This window comes from Panthera leo, chromosome A3 (genome assembly GCF_018350215.1).
Source record: "Panthera leo isolate Ple1 chromosome A3, P.leo_Ple1_pat1.1, whole genome shotgun sequence".
NCBI lineage: Eukaryota > Metazoa > Chordata > Mammalia > Carnivora > Felidae > Panthera > Panthera leo.
Window position 1 is genome coordinate 23,582,609 of NC_056681.1, and position 18,470 is coordinate 23,601,078.

General features: G+C 47.1%; 1 protein-coding gene across 1 annotated transcript in view; it reads left to right on the forward strand.

Annotated features, from left to right (window-relative positions):
- The window catches only part of LOC122215196 (fer-1-like protein 4), a 33,511-nt gene that overhangs the window by 13,995 nt on the left and 1,046 nt on the right, over positions 1-18,470 (forward strand). The window contains exons 23-42 of the mRNA XM_042930306.1: positions 7-160; positions 286-410; positions 826-960; positions 1,087-1,260; positions 1,712-1,828; positions 1,940-2,101; positions 8,193-8,391; positions 8,534-8,592; positions 8,669-8,800; positions 9,399-9,441; positions 9,535-9,641; positions 9,718-9,855; positions 9,951-10,067; positions 13,887-14,014; positions 14,214-14,384; positions 14,802-14,956; positions 15,536-15,696; positions 16,256-16,341; positions 17,507-17,605; positions 17,847-18,088. Of these exons, the coding sequence (XP_042786240.1) occupies positions 7-160; positions 286-410; positions 826-960; positions 1,087-1,260; positions 1,712-1,828; positions 1,940-2,101; positions 8,193-8,391; positions 8,534-8,592; positions 8,669-8,800; positions 9,399-9,441; positions 9,535-9,641; positions 9,718-9,855; positions 9,951-10,067; positions 13,887-14,014; positions 14,214-14,384; positions 14,802-14,956; positions 15,536-15,696; positions 16,256-16,341; positions 17,507-17,605; positions 17,847-18,088 (2,704 nt within the window). The remainder of the gene's footprint in view (positions 1-6; positions 161-285; positions 411-825; positions 961-1,086; positions 1,261-1,711; positions 1,829-1,939; positions 2,102-8,192; positions 8,392-8,533; positions 8,593-8,668; positions 8,801-9,398; positions 9,442-9,534; positions 9,642-9,717; positions 9,856-9,950; positions 10,068-13,886; positions 14,015-14,213; positions 14,385-14,801; positions 14,957-15,535; positions 15,697-16,255; positions 16,342-17,506; positions 17,606-17,846; positions 18,089-18,470) is intronic.

The window sequence follows — 18,470 nt, forward strand, 5'->3', positions numbered from 1 at the left end:
CAATAGGCACCTGGGGCAGCTCCAGGCGAAGTCTGTGCCAAGCTGGAGCTCTTCCTGTGGCTAGGGCTGGGCAAACAAGCCAAGGCCTGCACCTCAGAGCTCCCCCAGGACCTGCTGCCTGAGCCCTCTGCGGGGCTGCCCCACCACCTGTGCCGGGATGGTGAGTACAGCTCGACACTTGCCTCACGTGTGGGGCTAGATGCTCAGCTGGGGGCTTGGAGGGGTCTGGGGTCAGGGACTCCGGTGGTCCCCTGAACAAACATCTCTTTCTTGCCCCCACCGCAGACTTCAGCTACTTCCAGCTCCGGGCCCACTTGTACCAGGCCCGAGGGGTGTTGGCAGCAGATGACAGTGGGCTTTCGGACCCATTTGCTCGAGTCCTCATCTCTACCCAGTGCCAGACCACACGGGTGAGGGCTGCACTGGGATGTTGTGGGAAGCGGGGGGCTCTGGGAGACAGAGTGGGGCGAGGGCTGAGCTTTTCCTCAGCCCCTAAGTCTCTTTTCCTGCTCTGGATTTTCAGGACAGGATACTGGATTGAGCCGCCCTGGTTTAGAGGGTGGTGTAGAACTAGAGGGCCTTCCGGATGAGGAATTGTTTTGAGGGGTTGACTGTAGGACTAGCCCCAAGGGTGGCAGTTTACAGTTAGGGGGACCAGGCTCCAACCCCACTCTGGCGGGCTGTTTCATCTTCACCACACTCTCCCTCCTTTTGTGATAAACAGCTGCTTAAAGTATCACTTCAGGGCCAGAGTGCTCATGTGGGATGTATGTTGGAGATTCCTTTGATGCCTGCCTTTGACTCCCTCTCTGCATGGCTCCCAAGGTCCTGGAGCAGACGCTGAGTCCCCTGTGGGATGAGCTCTTGGTGTTTGATCAGCTGATTGTAGACGGGAGGAGGGAGCATCTGCAGGAGGAGCCTCCATTAGTGGTCGTCAATGTCTTTGACCACAATAAGTTTGTGAGTGTGGCCTGGGCCCCATCTGTGTTCCCACCCCCGAGTGCCCCCCACTCCTCATCTTGATGCTCCCTTCCCCTGGCTCTGGAGCATCTTCTAGTTTTGTCTTAACTGCCCTGCTCTCTGCAGGGCCCCCCTGTGTTCCTGGGAAGGGCACTGGCCACCCCGAGGGTGAAGCTGACAGAGGACCCTTACCAACGCCCTGAGCTACAGTTCTTCCCCCTAAGAAAGGGGCCCCGGGCAGCTGGAGAGCTCATTGCCACCTTTGAACTCATTGAACTGGACTACAGTGGCCGGTTTGAGGTCAGAGTACCCTGGCCTAGCCGGCACAGGCTGTGGACTCTTATATTCTGTCAGGTTGTCTGCCTCCAGAGAATATGGAACATGGGCATGTCCTGGGATTACCCCTCCAAGTATTTTACCCCCAGAAAATGCAGGCTGCAGATCTGTCTTGCAGTCACCTCATTGGACTTCCCAACTTCAGGGAACATTAGAAGTACACATATCGTGGGTTCCTTTTGCCAGGGCTTCCACCCTAGAGACAGACCCTAGGCTGCAGCTTGATCCTCATGCCTCAGACACCCACCTTCCTGTGCGTGACTGCTTCCTGAGATATGCCCCTCCTGCCCATCCAGCCTTTCTAGTTCCTCTGGATTTATATTTCACTGGCAGCTCTCAATATCCCTTCCCCAAGCCCACATTTCCCTCCTTTGGCCTGATTCCTCCTTGACCTCTGATCTCTTGCCCCCTGCAGCCCTCAGTGCCCAGTGATGTAGAGCCCCAGGATCTGACACCACTGGCCGAGCCCCTCTCCGGGCGCCTGTCCCTGCCACCTAACGTGCGTCCAGTACTCAGGGAGTTCCGTGTTGAGGTATCGTCAGTCACACATCCCTCCCACCCCCACCACACACCACACACACACACACACCTGGGTGCCTTCTGTCAAGTGCAGGCCCCTGAATTTCTCACTTCCTGACCCCAGGTGCTGTTCTGGGGTCTGAGGGGTCTCGGCCGTGTGCATCTGTTTGAAGTGGAGCAGCCCCAGGTTGTGCTGGAGGTGGCTGGGCGACGTGTGGAGTCGGAGGTCCTGGCCAGTTACCGTGAGAACCCCAATTTCACTGAGCTTGTCAGGCATCTGACAGTGGTGAGGACATGCGCTGGGAGCAAGAAATGCTGGGTTAAGAAGTGAAAGGGCAGTGGGATGGTGAATTCCTAGCCAGTCATCTTAGGTTAATCAAGGGATCAGCAAATATTTTTAAATTTATTTTTAAATTAATAATTATTATTATTTTTAATTTACATCCAAATTAGTTAACATATAGTATAATGATAACTTCAGGAATAGAATTTAGTGATTCATCACTTACATATAACACCCAGTGCTCATCCCAACAAATGTCCTCCTTAATGTCCCTTGCCCATTTAGCCCATCCCCCCACCCCAAACCCCTCCAGCAACCCTCAGTTCGCCCTCTGTATTTAAGTCTCTTATGGTTTGTCTCCCTTCCTGTTTTTACACTGTTTTTGCTTCCCTTCCCTTACGTTCATCTATTTTATATCTTAAATTCCACATAAGACTGAAATCATATTTGTCTCTCTCTGACTTATTTCACTTATTGCTAGAGTAATACATTCTAGTTCCATCCATGTTGTTGCAAATGGCAAGATTGCATTCTTTTTGATTTCCAAGTAATACTCCATTGTATATACCACATCTTCTTCTTCTTCTTTTTTAATGCTTATTTTTGAGAGAGAGAGACAGAACATGAGTGGGAGAGGGGCAGAGAGAGAGAGGAAGACACAGAATCCGAAGCAGGCTCCGGACTCCAAGCTGTCAGCACAGAGCCTGATGCAGGGCTCAAACTCATGAACTGCGAGATCATGACCTGAGCCAAAGTCAGACACTTAACCGACTGAGCCACCCAGGCATCATTCATCTTTATTCATTCATTATTCGATGGACATCTGGGCTCTTTCCATACTTTGACTATTGTTGATAGTGCTACTATAAGCATTGGGGTGCATGTGCCCCTTTGAATCAGCTCTTCTGTATCCTTTGGATAAATACTTAGTAGTGCAATTGCTGGGTCGTAGGATAGTTCTATTTTTAACTTTTTGAGGAACCTCCATACTATTTTCCAGAGTGGCTGTACCAGTTTGCATTCCCACCAGCAGTGCAAAAGGGTTCCTCTTTCTCTACAGCCTTGTCAACATCTGTTGTTGCCTGAGCTGTTAATGTTGCCATTCTGACAGGTATGAGGTGGTATCTCATTGTGGTTTGGATTTATATTTCCCTGATGATGAGTGATGTTGAGCATTTTTTCATGTGTCTGTTAGCCATCTGGATGTCTTCTTTGGAAAAGCATCTATTCATGTCTTTTGCCCGTTTCTTCACTGGATTATTTGTTTTTTGGGTGTTGAGTTTGATCAGTTCTTTATAAAGATATAACCCTTTATCTGATATGTCATTTGCAAATATCTTCTCCCATTCTGTCAGTTGCCTTTTAGTTTTGCTGATTGTTTCCTTCGCTGTGCAGAAGGTTTTTATTTTGATGAGGTCCCAGTAGTTCATTTTTGCTTTTGTTTCTCTTGCCTCTGGAGACATGTCAAGTAAGAAGTTGCTGCAGCCCAGGTCACAGAGGTTGTTGACTGTTTTCTCCTCTAGGATTTTGATGGCTTCTTGTCTTACATTTAGGTCTTTCATCCATTTTGAGTTTATTTTTGTGTATGGTGTAAGCAAGTGGTCCAGGTTCATTCTTCTGCATGTTGTTGTCCAGGTTTCCCAACACCATTTGCTGAAGAGACTGTCTTTTTTCCATTGCATTCTTTCCTGGTTTGTCAAAGATTAGTTGGCCGTACATTTATGGGTCCATTTCTGGTTCTCTATTCTGTTCTATTGATCTATGTGTCTTTTTTTTTAATTAAAAAATTTTTTTAATGTTTATTTTTTGAGAGAGAGAGAGAGTGTGAGTCAGAGCACAAGCAGAGGAGGGGCAGAGAGGGAGGGAGACACAGAATCCAAAGCAGGCTCCAGGCTCTAAGCTGTCAGCACAGAGCCCGATGTAGAGCTTAAACCCAAGAACCACGAGATCATGACCTGAGCTGAAGCCGAACGCTCAACTGACTGAGCCACCCAGGTGCCCCTATGTGTCTGTTTTTGTGCCAGTACCATACTGTCTTGATGATTACAGCTTTGTAATACAGCTTGAAGTCTGGAGCAAATTTTCTATAAAAAGACAGATAGTAAATATTTTAGGCTTTGTGGGCCAAATAGTTTCAGTTGCAATTACTCAACTCTGTAATAGTAGCATGAAAACAGACATAAACAGCAAGTAAATGAATAAGTATGACTGTGTTCCAATAGAACTTTATTTATAAAAACAGGCAGTGGGCCAGATTTGGCTTACAGGTTATAGTTTGCTGATCTCTGGATTAATCCATGAACTGGTGGTACTCTCTTGGCTCTGCTGAATGAGTGGCTTAGGTAAGTGTCATGCAATATAGGTCACAAAGAATCTATCTAGTGTCTGAGACACCAGGGGCAAAGAAATGCATTCTTTGTGTAATTTGTAATTTCTGTAGTATGGACTTTGGATTCAAATTCTGGCAGTGCCACTTAGGAGCTTGTCAAATCACTTGTCTTAGTTGAGCTTTAGTGCTTTGTTTGTTTAATGTTGTTTTTAAAGCTTATTTATTTATTTTGAGAGAGAGAGTGCTAGCACAGTGGGGGGGGAGGCAGAGGAGGAAGAGAGAGAGAAGCTCAAGCAGGCTTGGTGCTGACAGTGCAGAGCCTGATGATGCAGGGCTCAAACTCATGAACCATGAGATCATGACCTGAGCTGAAACCCAGAGTCAGACACTTAACTGATTGAGCCACCCAGGTGTCCCTATTTGTTTGTATAAAAGAAAAACCTATTTCTGATTTGAAGAAATATTGAAGATTGAAGGAAATACATCAAATGCTTCTTGCAGGAGTGCTGTAGGGAGCCAGTGAGAGAAAGGATCTTGGTGAAAGGGCTTTGTAAACTGAAAAGTGCTGTGCCTATGTGAGGGGGAGACCGGGACAAAGCATAGTGGTTCCAGACTGCAAGGGGGTAAAACCCCACAAGAACAAACAAACAAAAAACAAAAACAACAAAAACCCTAACACATTCTTGACTCTGTTTCACCTGCAGGAGTTTTCAGTTTGGAAACTTCATTGTGCTATAAGATGGTGAAGCTGGAAGCAGTTTGCTCATTGAACTTCTAGGGAATGTTTCCTTTCATTTCTTATTTCACAGTGCAAATTGAGGAAATCATATCCCTGTCTCCACCTCTCTCCATTGTGCTCTTGAAAAGAATGACTAAGTATTCTTCTGTTGTTTAGGTAGAGTGACCTATAGATGTCAGTTAGGTCAGGCTGGGTTAGTAGTGTTATGCAAGCCTTCTTAAAAAAAGCCTTCTTTGGGGCGCCTGTGTGGCTCAGTCAGTTGAGCATCTGACTTCAGTTCAGGTCATGATCTCACAGTTCGTGGGTTTGAACCCCACATCAGGCTCTGTGCTGACAGCTGAGAGCCTGAAGCCTGCTTCAGATTCTGTGGCTCCCTCTCTCTGCCCCTCCCCTGCTCACACACTCTCTCAAAAATAAACAAACATTTAAAAAAAATTTAAAAAAAAAGCCTTCTTGGGGTGCCTGAGTGGCTCAGTCAGTTGAGCATTGGATCTTGATTTTGACTCAAGGTCATGATCTCATGGTTAGTGAGACTGAGCGAGTCGGACTCCATGTTGACAGCATGGGACCTGCTTGGGCTTCATTCCCTCTCCCTCTCTCACTCTCTCTCTCTCTCAAAATAAATAAATAAACAATGAAAAAAAAGCCTTCTTGGTGATTTTCTAACTAGTTGTTCCATCCGTTATTGAGAATATGATATTGAAGTCTCCAGCTATTATTGTTGAATCGTTTTTTTTTCCCTTCAATTTTGTCACAGTCTACTTGTATTTTGAGGTTCTGTTGTTAGGTACATATATGTTTACAATTGCTATAGCTTCCTATGAGTTGATCTGTTTATCATCATAAAGTGTCTGTCTTTGCCTCTAGTAAAATTTTGTGTCTTAAAGTTCATTTTGTCTGATAGTAAAGCCATTCCAGCTCTCTATGATTACTGGATGCATGATGTATCTTTCCCCATCCTTTTCCTTTCAACCCATATGTGTTTTTTTAAAGAGTATCTTTTAGCACGTAGTTGCATATTAAAAAAAAAAAAATCCATTGACAATCTCTGCCTTTTGCTTACAGTGTTTAATAAAGTTAATGTGAAGTGTTGGGGTCCTGGAGCTAATGGTCAAGAAAGAATTCTTGAGACATCTTTGGTGCAAAACAGGTGGTTTTATTAAAGCACAGGGACAGGAATTGTGGGCAGAAAGAGCTGCACTGGGGTTGTGAGGAGTGACTGATTATATACCTTCAGGTTGGAAGAGGGTTAGGAATAGTGTAAATCTCTGAGGAATTTGGAAGCCAAGTTTCCAGGACCTTGAGGGGCTAGCTGCTGTCATTTACTACTGTCTGGTAAAACCTTGGTCATGAGACCCCTCAGATGATATCAGTGGGCCATTTGCTTGGAGGATGACTGCTAACATATATCTTTGGGGGGTGGGGTAGAATAAAGGAAGTTTCCAAAGGGATTTTTACAGGTAAGGCTAATGTCAAGCTAAGGTTGCCTTTTGCCTCTAGCAATAGAGGCAGTTGAGTTCCTGAAGAAAGGTCACCCTGCCTGTCTTAAGCACTTTGCCAAGGCAAAAGAAATTTAATTTTTTTCTGCATTTCTTTTGTCTTTGTTTTACAAATCAAAGTCACATTTGATGTAATTATTGACATGGTTGGGATTTACATCTGCCATTTTGCTATTTGTTTTCTTTTTCTTTTTTCTTTTTTTTAATGTTTATTTATATTGAGAGAGAGAGAGAGAGAGAGATACAGAGCACTTGCAGGTGTAGCCACACACTGAAGAAAAAGTTCTCAGACTCTTAGAGCAGATATGCAGGGCTGCCTCTGCCAGTGAAACAGCAGCAAACTGCACTTGGTCTTTATTTCATGTTCGCCAGATATAAACATCAAAGAATGTCAAAGCATGGGAGGAAAACACAAAGAGCCTCCACACATAGACCAAAGACACATCTGGTGTTTACGTGAAAGCATGCAGGGAAGATGTGCAGTTTCAAGGACTGCTAGGCAATTGCAGTGGGTCTGTTTCCTAACTGGCTCCTGGGAGATCGTGGGGCTCTGGATCTTGTAGTGCTATCGCATTCGACAGCCTTGAGACCAGAACATTGCTGACATTTCAGCAATTACCCCGTTTACTTTCCCGGGGCTTACGATACACTCTCTAAAAATAACTCCACAAGCAGGGGAGGGGCAGAGAGAGAGAGGGAGAGAGAGAATCCCAAGTAGACTCCATGCCAGCCAGCGCAGAGCCTGACAGTGGGGCTTGATCCCACAAACTGTGAGATCATGACCTGAGCCTAAACCAAGAATCAGACTTTCAACTGACTGAGCCACCTAGGCCCCCCTGGTATTTGTTTTCTATATGTCTCATATATTTTTTGTTCCCCCTTTACCGCTTTCTTTTGTATTAAATAGATATTTATTAGCATACTACTTTAATTCCTTTGTTGATCTTTGCTTAGTAGTTGCTCTAGGGATCGCAGTATGTGTGCTGATTTTTCACAATCTACTTCAGATTAATACTAATTCAATTACAGTAAAATTTTTCTCTACTATAGGGCCATTCCTTCTTCCCTCCTTTGTGTGATAATTGTCACATACGTATAAAATAAACCCAACAATACAGTATTTTAATTTTTCCCTCCCCCTTAGGATCCATTGATAGATATAGAATTCCCATATTAAAGGGCATACATATTGTTAAGGCTTTAAATCTACATTAGCAAACTGAGCATTGATCCTTTATATAATAACAACCACCACCACCACATGTTTCTGATAGCACTTTGTTGGCTCCAAAGTAGTTTTGTATCTATTATGTCTTTTGATATTTACAACAGTCTTTTGAGTGCAGGATCGTATCCCTTTTTGGCCAGGGAAACAGGCTCGGTGACTTACCAGACATGACACAATGAGGCTGTGGCAGAGCTGAGCTGGGAAAGCAGCTTTAGCTCCACTCTTCTGTCTGCCTGTGCTGCTGCCTCTCCCTCCTCCCCAGGTCTTCAGAGACCCAGTTTCTCTCTCCCCACCCCTAGGACCTGCCTGAGCAGCCTTACCTACAGCCCCCACTCAGCATCCTGGTGATCGAGCGCCGGGCCTTTGGCCGCACCGTGCTTGTGGGTTCCCATGTTGTCTCCCACATGCTGCGATTCATACTCCGGGCTCATGAGGATCCCCCCAAGGAGGAAGGAGAAGAGGAAGAGACAGCGGACCTAGTGCCTAAGGGACCAAAAGGTAAGGGGCCCTCCTTCCCCTTAAGGGCCACCAGACAGAAGCCCCTCAGTTCCCCGGTTGAGATGGCTCCGGGGGACCCTCCCATGGGGCATGGAGTCTGATTTCACCTGACCTCCTCCTGGTGTCATTTCCTCTCTCCCAGGACAGAGGTCTCTGGATCCCTTCTTGGCTGAAGTGGGGATGCCCAGACGGCTTCTCAAGGTGATGGGGTATGGAGATGGGTGGAGAAGGGACTGGGTGATGCTGGGTTAGGGGTGCTCAGTTCTCTCTTCCTCAGGCTCCTCTGAAGAAGCTCCCTTTGGGAAGCCTCCTGAACCAAGGCCCCGAGCTGGAGGAAGACATCCCAGATCCTGAAGAGCTTGACTGGTGGTCCAAGTACTATGCCTCGCTGCAGGAGCTCCAGGGGCAGGTGGGTGCAGAGGCGGGTCCCAGACTGCAGCTGGAGGCCCAGGAGTATAAATGGCAAGAAGGATCTCATCAGATGTGGAGCTCCACAGCTTTTCAGAGCTCTTCATTGCATGTCTTTTCTCACCTTCATAACAGTTCTGGAAGCTGAGAATTACAGCTGTGCTGTCAGAAATATCATGTGAACCACATACGTAGTTCTAACTTTTAAAGTGGACAAATTAAAAAAAAAAAGTAAAAGGAAAGAGGTGAAATGGACTTTAATAATATATTTTGTTTAACCTAATATATCTAAAATATTCCAACAAGTAACCTTTATAAAAAACAATGGAACATTTGACATTCTTATTTTATACTAAGTCTTTAAAATTTGGTATTTTACACTTACGGCACATCTCAATTTTCAATTTCAAGTGCTCACTAGACACATGGAGCTGGGGTTACTGTCTTGGGCAGTGCAGGACTAGCCAAACTGCTAGCCAAATGCAAGTGGTTCACATGGCTGAACTGGGACTAAGGTTTCCCAACTCCCTATCCTGGAAAAGGGGTAGATTAAGGAGGTGAAGGTAGGGAGGAATCTCTGACTTGCCCTTTGATTTCAGACCAACTTTGATGAGGATGAGATGGATGATCCTGGGGAGTCAGGTAGGAGATTTGGCTTTCTTGTTCCTACTCTGTGTGTCTCTCTCCCTCCCATGACACCAGTATTTCAAATTGTGGCATTTCTGCTGTTCCCAGATGGGGTCAACCTCATTTCTGTGGATGGGGAGGTCCAAGACCAGGGTCAGGGTGAGGCTGAAGTTAAAGGCTCTGTGTCCCAGAAGAAAGCAATAGCCACCCTGAAGGTGAGTGGGGGTCAGAGAAAGGGGATTCTGCTAGGATTCCGGACATTGGTCTATCACTGAGGCCCTTGCCTTTCAGATCTACAACAGCACCCTGGAAGAAGAGTTTAACAACTTTGAAGACTGGCTGAATGTATTTCCCCTGTACCGAGGGCAAGGGGGCCAGGATGGAGATGCAGAGGAAGAAAGGTCTGGACACCTTGTGGGCAAGTTCAAGGTATGTTTGGGGAAGGAAGGGTGGCCAAGGAGTACAGGTGGGGAGGCAGGAGGAAGACTCTCTTCCCAGAGACTTTTCTGTCTTCCCCCAACCAGGGCTCGTTCCTTATTTACCCTGAATCAGAGGCAGTGTCGTTCTCTGAGCCCCAGATCTCCCGAGGGGTCCCGCAGAACCGGCCCATTAAGCTCCTGGTCAGAGTATATGTGGTAAAGGTGAGCATCCGTCGCCCCAGCATGCCTCCAATTCCAGTGAAGGTAATGTACATGAAAGCTACAGACTGAGGATTTGGAAGGAATCTCAGGGATTAGAGTCCACCTTCTTCATTTTTCAGGTGGGAAATCTTAGGCACAAGTTAAAAGATTCCCCAGGGTTACAAAGCTCACACATGGTAGAACCAGACTTTAGAGCTTAAGTCTTCGGACTCCTTATTCATAGTTCTAAACCCTTAGTTTATAGAACGTGGAATATAACTCCAGGGAGAGCAGAGCTCTTAACCTCAAGTTTCACAACGGCTTGTCATCAAATACCTTCACACAGGGGAGAGGGGTAAAAAACAAAACAAAATAAAAAACAAACCTTCACACAGGTTCTTGCCTTGCTGTGGATTTCACACAGCACTCAGCAGGGTCCTGAAGTTTCCCAAAAGGCATCTCAGGGAATGAGAGGAATGAGTGGGTTTCTCTGCCTACTTCGATCTCAGCACCGGAATAGATTTTGTGTTTCTATCTGGTTTAAATATAAGGATTATGACTAAGACATAATTTAAATAAATGTTCTGTGGCACATCCTAGTGCATAATTCGATAGTAGGAGTCATCTTGATCTTCTGCTTCTCGCAGTATCACAGACTAGATGGTTGGAAATAACTTCCTGATGTAATTCATCTAGAAATGCTAGATAAACAATCTTAAATGAATGCTAAGCTCATAAGAAAGGGAATCCCCAGTGGATCTAAGATGAAGAGGCAGAAGGAATCCCACGTGGAAGCCCTGAAACACAGGTTGTCTTGAGAGGTTTGTCTATACCTGGACCCAGAGGCTTAGGTTCTAATAGCCTGTCTAAGATGGGAGCCACAGCCAAGACCCTCACGTGAAGCAGCATCCAGTGAGGGCTCTGCTCTTAGTGAAAGGTGGGCGAGAGGAATTCTACTCACTGGAAAAGGAGCTTGTTAAGTAAATGGTCTGTTTCAGCCTCTTCTCCAACTGGGGGAAGTAGAAAACAATGTCTTCCCTGAGAATTTATAATTAGAGTTTTGCTCTCACATTGATTTAAGACTTGAATTTATATTATCTGCTCACTCCAGAAAACTCAAAGCTGAGAAATTGGCTTAAAATGGTCCCAAGTTTCCCCTGGTTTCATAGATTTAGACAGCTAAGTTTGGGCTCACAATCCCAAATTTAAAAAGAAAAAAAAAAAAAAAAAAAAAACCTATGAGAAAAAAATGCTAGAAAAAAACAACACAAAGGAGAATGAAACTTTTAAGGGTTTTGGATGTTAGAATTTTCAAATATTAAAATGTAAAACAACCATCTACTATATTTCCCAAATGGAGAACAAGAGGCTTTCAAGAGTGACTGGAAGTTTTGAAAATAATAAAATTAGGGGCACCTGGGTGACTCAGTCGGTTGGGCATCCGACTCTTGATTTTGGCTCAGGTCATGATCCTTCAGTTGTGAGATCGAGCACTTCATGTGCTCTGCACTGAGCATGGAGCCTGCTTGGGATTTATTCTCTTTCTCTCTGCCCCTCCCCCACTTGTGTGCGCACGTGTGCTCTCTCTCTCTCTCAAAATAAATAAACATTAAAAAAAAATAATAAAGTGGCTGCAGGTTGGTAGTTTGCCCAGGAAACTGTTAGAAGCAAAAGCAAGCCATCTCTGGCAGAGAGCACATGCAATTTGGGCCCTCAGGATGAGTTAAACCAAACATGAGTCATGGTAAAAAGTGCCAATATACAAAGAAACAAGCCACAATGAATAAGAATAGCAAAAATAACAACAGATTCAGACTCCCGGGGTCAGTGATATTGGAATGACCAGATAAAAAATATAAATAACTATATAGAGAATGTTTAAAGAAATAAAGAATATATTAAAATACATAAGGAACAAGAGATTAAATTAAAAATAAACAGCCAATTGAAGGAGTAGATAGAACTTTTAGAAATTAGATTTTTTAATATTTATTTTTGAGAGAGAGCGAGCATGAGCAGGGGAGGGGCAGAGAGAGAGGGAGACACAGAATCTGAAGCAGGCTCCAGGCTCTGAACTGTCAGCATAGAGCCTGATGTGGGAGCTCGAACCCACAAACCATGAGATCGTGACCTGAGCCCAAGTTGGTTGCTTAACCACCTGAGCCACCCAGGCGCCCCAAGAATTTTTAGAAATTAAAAGTATAATTTAAAAAATTTGGGGGGGAGGGGCGCCAGGATGGTTCAGTCAGTTGGTCATCCAACTTCAGCTCAGGTCATGATCTATCTGTTCATGAGTTCAAGCCCCACATCAGGCTCTGTGCTGACAGCTCAGAGTCTGGAGCCTGCTTCGGACACAGATTCTGTGTCTCCCTCTCTCTGCCCCTCCCCCACTTGTGCTCTGTCTCTCTCTCCCTCAAAACATAAACACTTAAAAATTTTTTCTTAATTAAAAAAAACCAGACACATTTTTCTTTTAATTTTTATTTATTTTTGAAAGAGAGAGAGAGAGAGAAAAAAAGAATGAGTAGGGGAGGGGCAGAGAAAGAAGGAGTCAGAATCTGAAGCAGGCTCCAGGCTCTGAACTGTCAGCACAGAGCTGGATGCGGGGCTCGAACTCATGAACCGTGAGATCATGACCTGAGCTGAAGTCGGACGCCCAACCGACTGAGCCACCTAGGCGCCCCAAAAGTCTAATATTTAAAATTAAAAACTCAGTGGTGGAGCAAAAGATATGAACAGACACCTCACCAAAGAAAATACACAAGGTGAATAACCACATCCAAAGATGCTCAACACGCCTAGTTATCAGGGAAATGCAAATTAAAACCACGATGAGCTACAGTTTTGCCTATGCTAGAATGGCTAAAATAAAAAAGATTGACAATACCAAGTGTTTATAAAGATGTGGAGCAACCGGAATGCTCATTCACTGTAGACAGGAGGGTAAAAAAACACTAAAAATATATTCGTGTATATAAATTATACTTCAATAATTTATGCATAGGTTATATATTTACTACATTATGTAGTTACCAAAACAGAAAAGTTTAATACATATAGTTAAAAAACATGCAAAATGGTGCTATATATTGCTTCAGGATGCATGCATATGTAGTAAAAGTATTTTTACTTTTTTTGTGTGAGTCTTAAACCTCAAGTAAAGGGTTCTGGCAACTTCAGTGATGAAAAGGAAATTAAATCAGGTAAGGGGATTCAGGGAGTTTCCATTTGTTGGTAGTGTTTTATTTATTAAGCTGGGCATACACATGTTCATTGTATTATTCTTTTTATATTAGTTAAAATATCTTTATCATTGTAAAAAATAAAAGTGAACATAGAAAGTTATGATTTGAACATCAAAATCCTATACATGTTTCCACATATTTTGTTTCATTTTATATTAAAAATTTTTTTTTAACATTTATTTTTGAGAGACAGAGTGAGACAGAGCATGAGTGGGACAAGGGCAGAGAGAGGGAGACACAGAATCTCAAACAAGCTCCAGGCTCCGAGCTGTCAGCACAGAGCCTGGTGCAGGGCCTGAACCCACAGACTTCAAGATCATGACCTGAGCCTAAGTCTGATGTTTAACCAACTGAGCCACCCAGGCTCCCCTCATTATATTTTTCATTATACCTATTTGCATGTCTTAAATATTTCATAATTAACTTAAAAGAAGAAAAAAGTCATCTTGTGCAACCTTTCAGTTGATTCCTCGTGGTGCGAAATACCTCCTCGGTAACTTCTTGCTTACACATAACCTGAGATTTGGTCCAGCAAGGGTAACCTTGGGTTATGACAGTGATACTTCTCTCAGCCCCACCCACATTGTCCCCCTAGGCTACCAACCTGGCTCCTGCGGACCCCAATGGCAAGGCAGACCCTTACGTGGTGGTGAGTGCTGGCCGGGAGCGGCAGGACACCAAGGAGCGCTACATCCCCAAGCAGCTGAACCCCATCTTTGGAGAGTGAGGCTGGGCCCTGGGCTTGGGAGTGGGAGCACCTTTACCATCTGACCCTGTGGCCCAAGGCATCCCATTCAGACAGCTGGCATGGTGATGGTGAGGGAATGGACAAAGGCTGCTGAGCCCCCTGGAACCCCTGTCCCCCAACAAGACCATCTCCTAGGGGATGGAGGTGTCCTCAGCCATTCTCTCTCCTGGCCAGGGTGCTGGAGCTCAGCATCTCTCTTCCTGCCGAGCCAGAGCTGACTGTGGCCGTGTTTGATCACGACCTTGTGGGTTCTGATGACCTCATTGGGGAGACCCACATTGATCTGGAAAACCGATTCTATAGCCATCACAGGGCGAACTGTGGGCTGGCCTCCCAATATGACACGTGAGTCCCACAGACCCTCAGGAGCCATTCTGAGTCTGACCAAAGACATTTAAGGTCACATTCTTGTTGATGTCCCCAGATCCTTTGATTTCATAGAAGGGGACCTCCCTATGACCAGGACCTTATAGCATAGTGGTCAATACCTGGGCTTGGGATTTGGTATCCTATAAGTCATTTGATCTCTCTGAGCCTCAGTTTCCTCATCTGCAAAATGGAGATAATATCAGTTATCTCCTCCATTGGAGCATGGGCAATACATCTTTGATTTTCTTGGTTACCATAAGCAAGGTCTAATCTGTCTTGTACTGGAGTTATGAACCTGGATCCTATGTCTTCAAGGGTCCCCATCCCTGCCCCTGTGCCCACCTGTGTCCATATGCTGACTCCAACTGAAGCATTTTCCCTTTCTGCCCGCAGGGACGGGTACAATGCCTGGCGTGATGCGCTCCAGCCTTCCCAGATCCTGGCGGGGCTGTGCCAACGCTGTGGCCTCCCTGGCCCTGAATACCGAGCCGGGGCTGTCAAGGTGGGCAGCAAAGTCTTTCTGACATCGCCTGAGACCCTGCCCCCAGGTACCAGCCCCTCTCTGACGAACACTCCATAGGGAGCAAGATTGTTAAGGTACAGGGGCCCCCTGGTGCCCACTCTAGTGTGTCCCCCAAAAGAACTTGCCTCCTTCTGCAAGCAGAGGTGGTGAGTTTGGCTAAGGATGAGATTCTTGGATGGTGGGGAGAAAATGGTCTTTGTTGGTGAGCATGATCCCCAAAGAGTCAAAGTGGACCCCTCAGAGCCATAGCTAATCAAGTTTCCAGAACATAGGGTGGCCCACATAGGGGTCCCACATGACAAAATGTAGCTGCAGAATTGAGCTCACACCTCATAAGTGGCTGGCGGTCTTTCTCTAAACAGAGTCTGTGCAAAGTCATAGCCCCTCCAATCCCACTGTCCTTCCACTGCTGGATTTTTACAGGCAAAAGTTGTTAGAGAAGCATCTCCCCACTTTCTGTGCCTTGTGGACTTGACCTCCCAGACCATGGGCTTTGTCCAACAAAGCAGCTGCCTCAGCTTTGCACTTCTGTTGAGGGGTGGGAGTGGAAAGTGGGAGATTCGGGACCTGTGAGGGACCCAAGCTCATACACCTCTTCTCGCAGGTAGGGGGGGCCCCAAAGTGGCAAGCGAGGTCCCCGAGGAGGTACAGGCATTGCTGGTGCTGCAGCGCTGGCAAGAGATGCCGGAGCTTGGGATCCAGCTGGTGCCCGAGCACGTAGAAACTCGGCCCCTCTACCATCCCCGCAGCCCAGGGCTGCTGCAGGTGAGGGAGGGCTCAGCACCCAACCCCAGAACCCCCGGGGTTCCCAGAATCCCAGGACTCCCACCTGCTCCTGGACCCTGGGCCCTCAGGATGCACCTTCCCCAACACCTTTAACTGGGCACTGCACTCCCACTTCTGATTCTGGCTCCTGATCCTGGTTCCCAGCATCCCCACTCCAGTCTTAGACCCCCACCCTGGACTCCATACCTCCACCTTGACTTTGGTCCTGCAGGATCCCCACCCCTGGCCACCAAGGGGTCAGACCTGGCACTCTCGATCTGACCTCAACCCCAGGTCCCTAGGCTCTGGACTTTGGGAACACCAGATCTTACTTTTGATCCCAACCTTCCACTCCCAGGGCCTTATCCTTAACCTAACCTTAGACCTGGAACCCCCAATTCAGACCCCACCTTCGACCTCATCCTCCAGGATCTACCTGACTGTGCCCTCTTGACTCCAGCTCCTCTCCACCTGGGGCAAGGCACAGCCTCTGGCCACAAGGCTATCACAGGAGGTGGGGACCTCAGCAAACCCCTTCAGCCTGGTCCTGTGTTCCCAGGGATCCCTTCACATGTGGATTGACATCTTCCCCCGCGATGTGCCTGCCCCACCCCCAGTTGACATCAAGCCTCGGCAGCCCATCAGGTGAGTTCTGGCCCTGCCTCCCCTGGGGCAGGCACATTTGGACTGCCAGTACCAGGGCTCTCTGAAAACCTGGGCCTCCAGTGAAGCAGCCAGAGGCTGCTGAGCCAGCCTTTTCAACTAGGTGAGCTATTAAGTTCCCTTTCTTTTCTTAAGCCATTGTGAGTTGGGTGTCTGCCCCCTTCCAACTGGAGCTGGTCTGAGTGGAGTTCTGCGTAGGCTCTATGTACTTCAGATATTGTCAGCAATCTACACTTTCCACCTCTGGGCTCTGCTTCCCTTGGCGTCACTCTCAGGGAGGCTTCTGCAGTCTGGGGGCAAGATGGCTGCTAATGGTACAAGGCTTATATCTCATCAACTAGACTACTTGAGCAGAAAAACAAACACCTGTTTGTCAGTAAAAGCAGAAGTCTCAGGGCTGACTCTCATTGGATCAGCATGCGTCAAATCCTGGTCTCTTAACCAACCCTTGTGGGTAGGGGGCTGTAATCCGCTCATTGGCTAACCCTGGGTGATGTCCTAGGTGATGTACCCACCTCTGGAGCCAGGTAGAGGTGAGTCTTCCCCACCAGAATCACACAGATTGACAGCATAGGGGTGAGGGTAGTGGGTGCTCACCAACACAAAATCATGGTGCCGTCAGCAAATGAGAGGAAACTGATGCTGGGTAAGAGAAAACAACAGATACCCAGAAAAATCCATGGCTATCTGGGGTAGAATCAGGAAAGCTGCCGCCCCTCCTTCTGCCACTCAGGGGCTGCATGCTCTCATCCCCACTCTGTAGCTCTCCCTCTCACTTGTCACTGCAAACTGGCTTTCTCTCCCCTGTGCCCTAAAACTTCAGCTTGCACATCACCCTGGCTCGTGGTGGCTCCAACTCCAAATGTGGTGGCATCTGACGTTACTCAACCTTTCAGCATCCTGATTTCAAAATTTATGGGGGAAACTTGGCCCAGCTTTGGTCAATAGACCATTCCTGGTGCCATCTGCTGTGGTGGGGGTGGTCAGTGATAGCTGGGACTGCCCATGTAGGTACCACAGACATCCTGATCACCCAGCTGGGCACATGGAGGTGCTCAATGAATGTCACAGCCATGGCCTAGGTGCTTCCTGCAGCCCCTATCAAGACCCCAAGAGTCTGAAAACTCTCTTCTGATACTTCCCCCAGCTATGAGCTCAGAGTCATCATCTGGAACACGGAGGATGTGGTTCTGGATGATGTGAACCCACTCACTGGAGAGATGTCAAGTGACATCTACGTGAAAAGGTGAGCCTGTGGGCTAGGCTGGGCAAATGGCTGAGAACCAAGGTGAGACTGCAGTCAGGGGCATGGGCTTCAGGCTGAGCCACAGCCCTGTCTTCTGGGCCTTCTCTGGCACCTGAAGTTGGTGGAGGGCCCCCCCCACCTCTGGTGGTCAGGGGTTGGGGGGGGGTTGGCGAGCTGGGTTCTGGGTTTGGCCCCAGTGCTGAAGCCTACTCTTCTGCCTGTACCTCTCTCCTGGCTCCAGCTGGGTGAAGGGACTGGAGCATGACAAGCAGGAGACAGACGTTCACTTCAACTCTCTGACTGGGGAGGGGAATTTTAACTGGCGCTTTGTGTTCCGCTTCGACTACCTGCCCACGGAACGGGAGGTGAGCGTCAGGCGCCGGCCTGGACCCTTCGCCCTGGAGGAGGCTGAGTTCCGGCAGCCAGCCGTGCTGGTCCTGCAGGTCTGGGACTATGACCGCATCTCTGCCAACGACTTCCTTGGTAGGGCTTTGCCTCCCTCCTGCCTCAAACCCTGGCCCTACTTTCTGTCCTCATTGCCAGTGCCCCCTGGCCCTTGGTTCCCTATTGTAACCCAACCCTGAGTCCTGGGTTTCAGACCCTAGGTCACTAACCTTTCTGGCCTCATTACTGACCTCCGTTCCCACCCAAAGTCCCTGACTCAATCTTCTGACATGACCTGAACTCAGGTCACTTTGGACTCTGAAACCATGGCCCCACTTTGGCAGTCTGGTCCCATCCTTGGTCGTTTCACCAGGGTCTGACAACCTGCTGACATGTGGCTGTGCTTGTGTGGCCCCCAGCTGTGGCGCACCACGTCTTAGTTCCTGATGCCCTGAGGCACAGTCCTGCTGTGGCTCCCCAC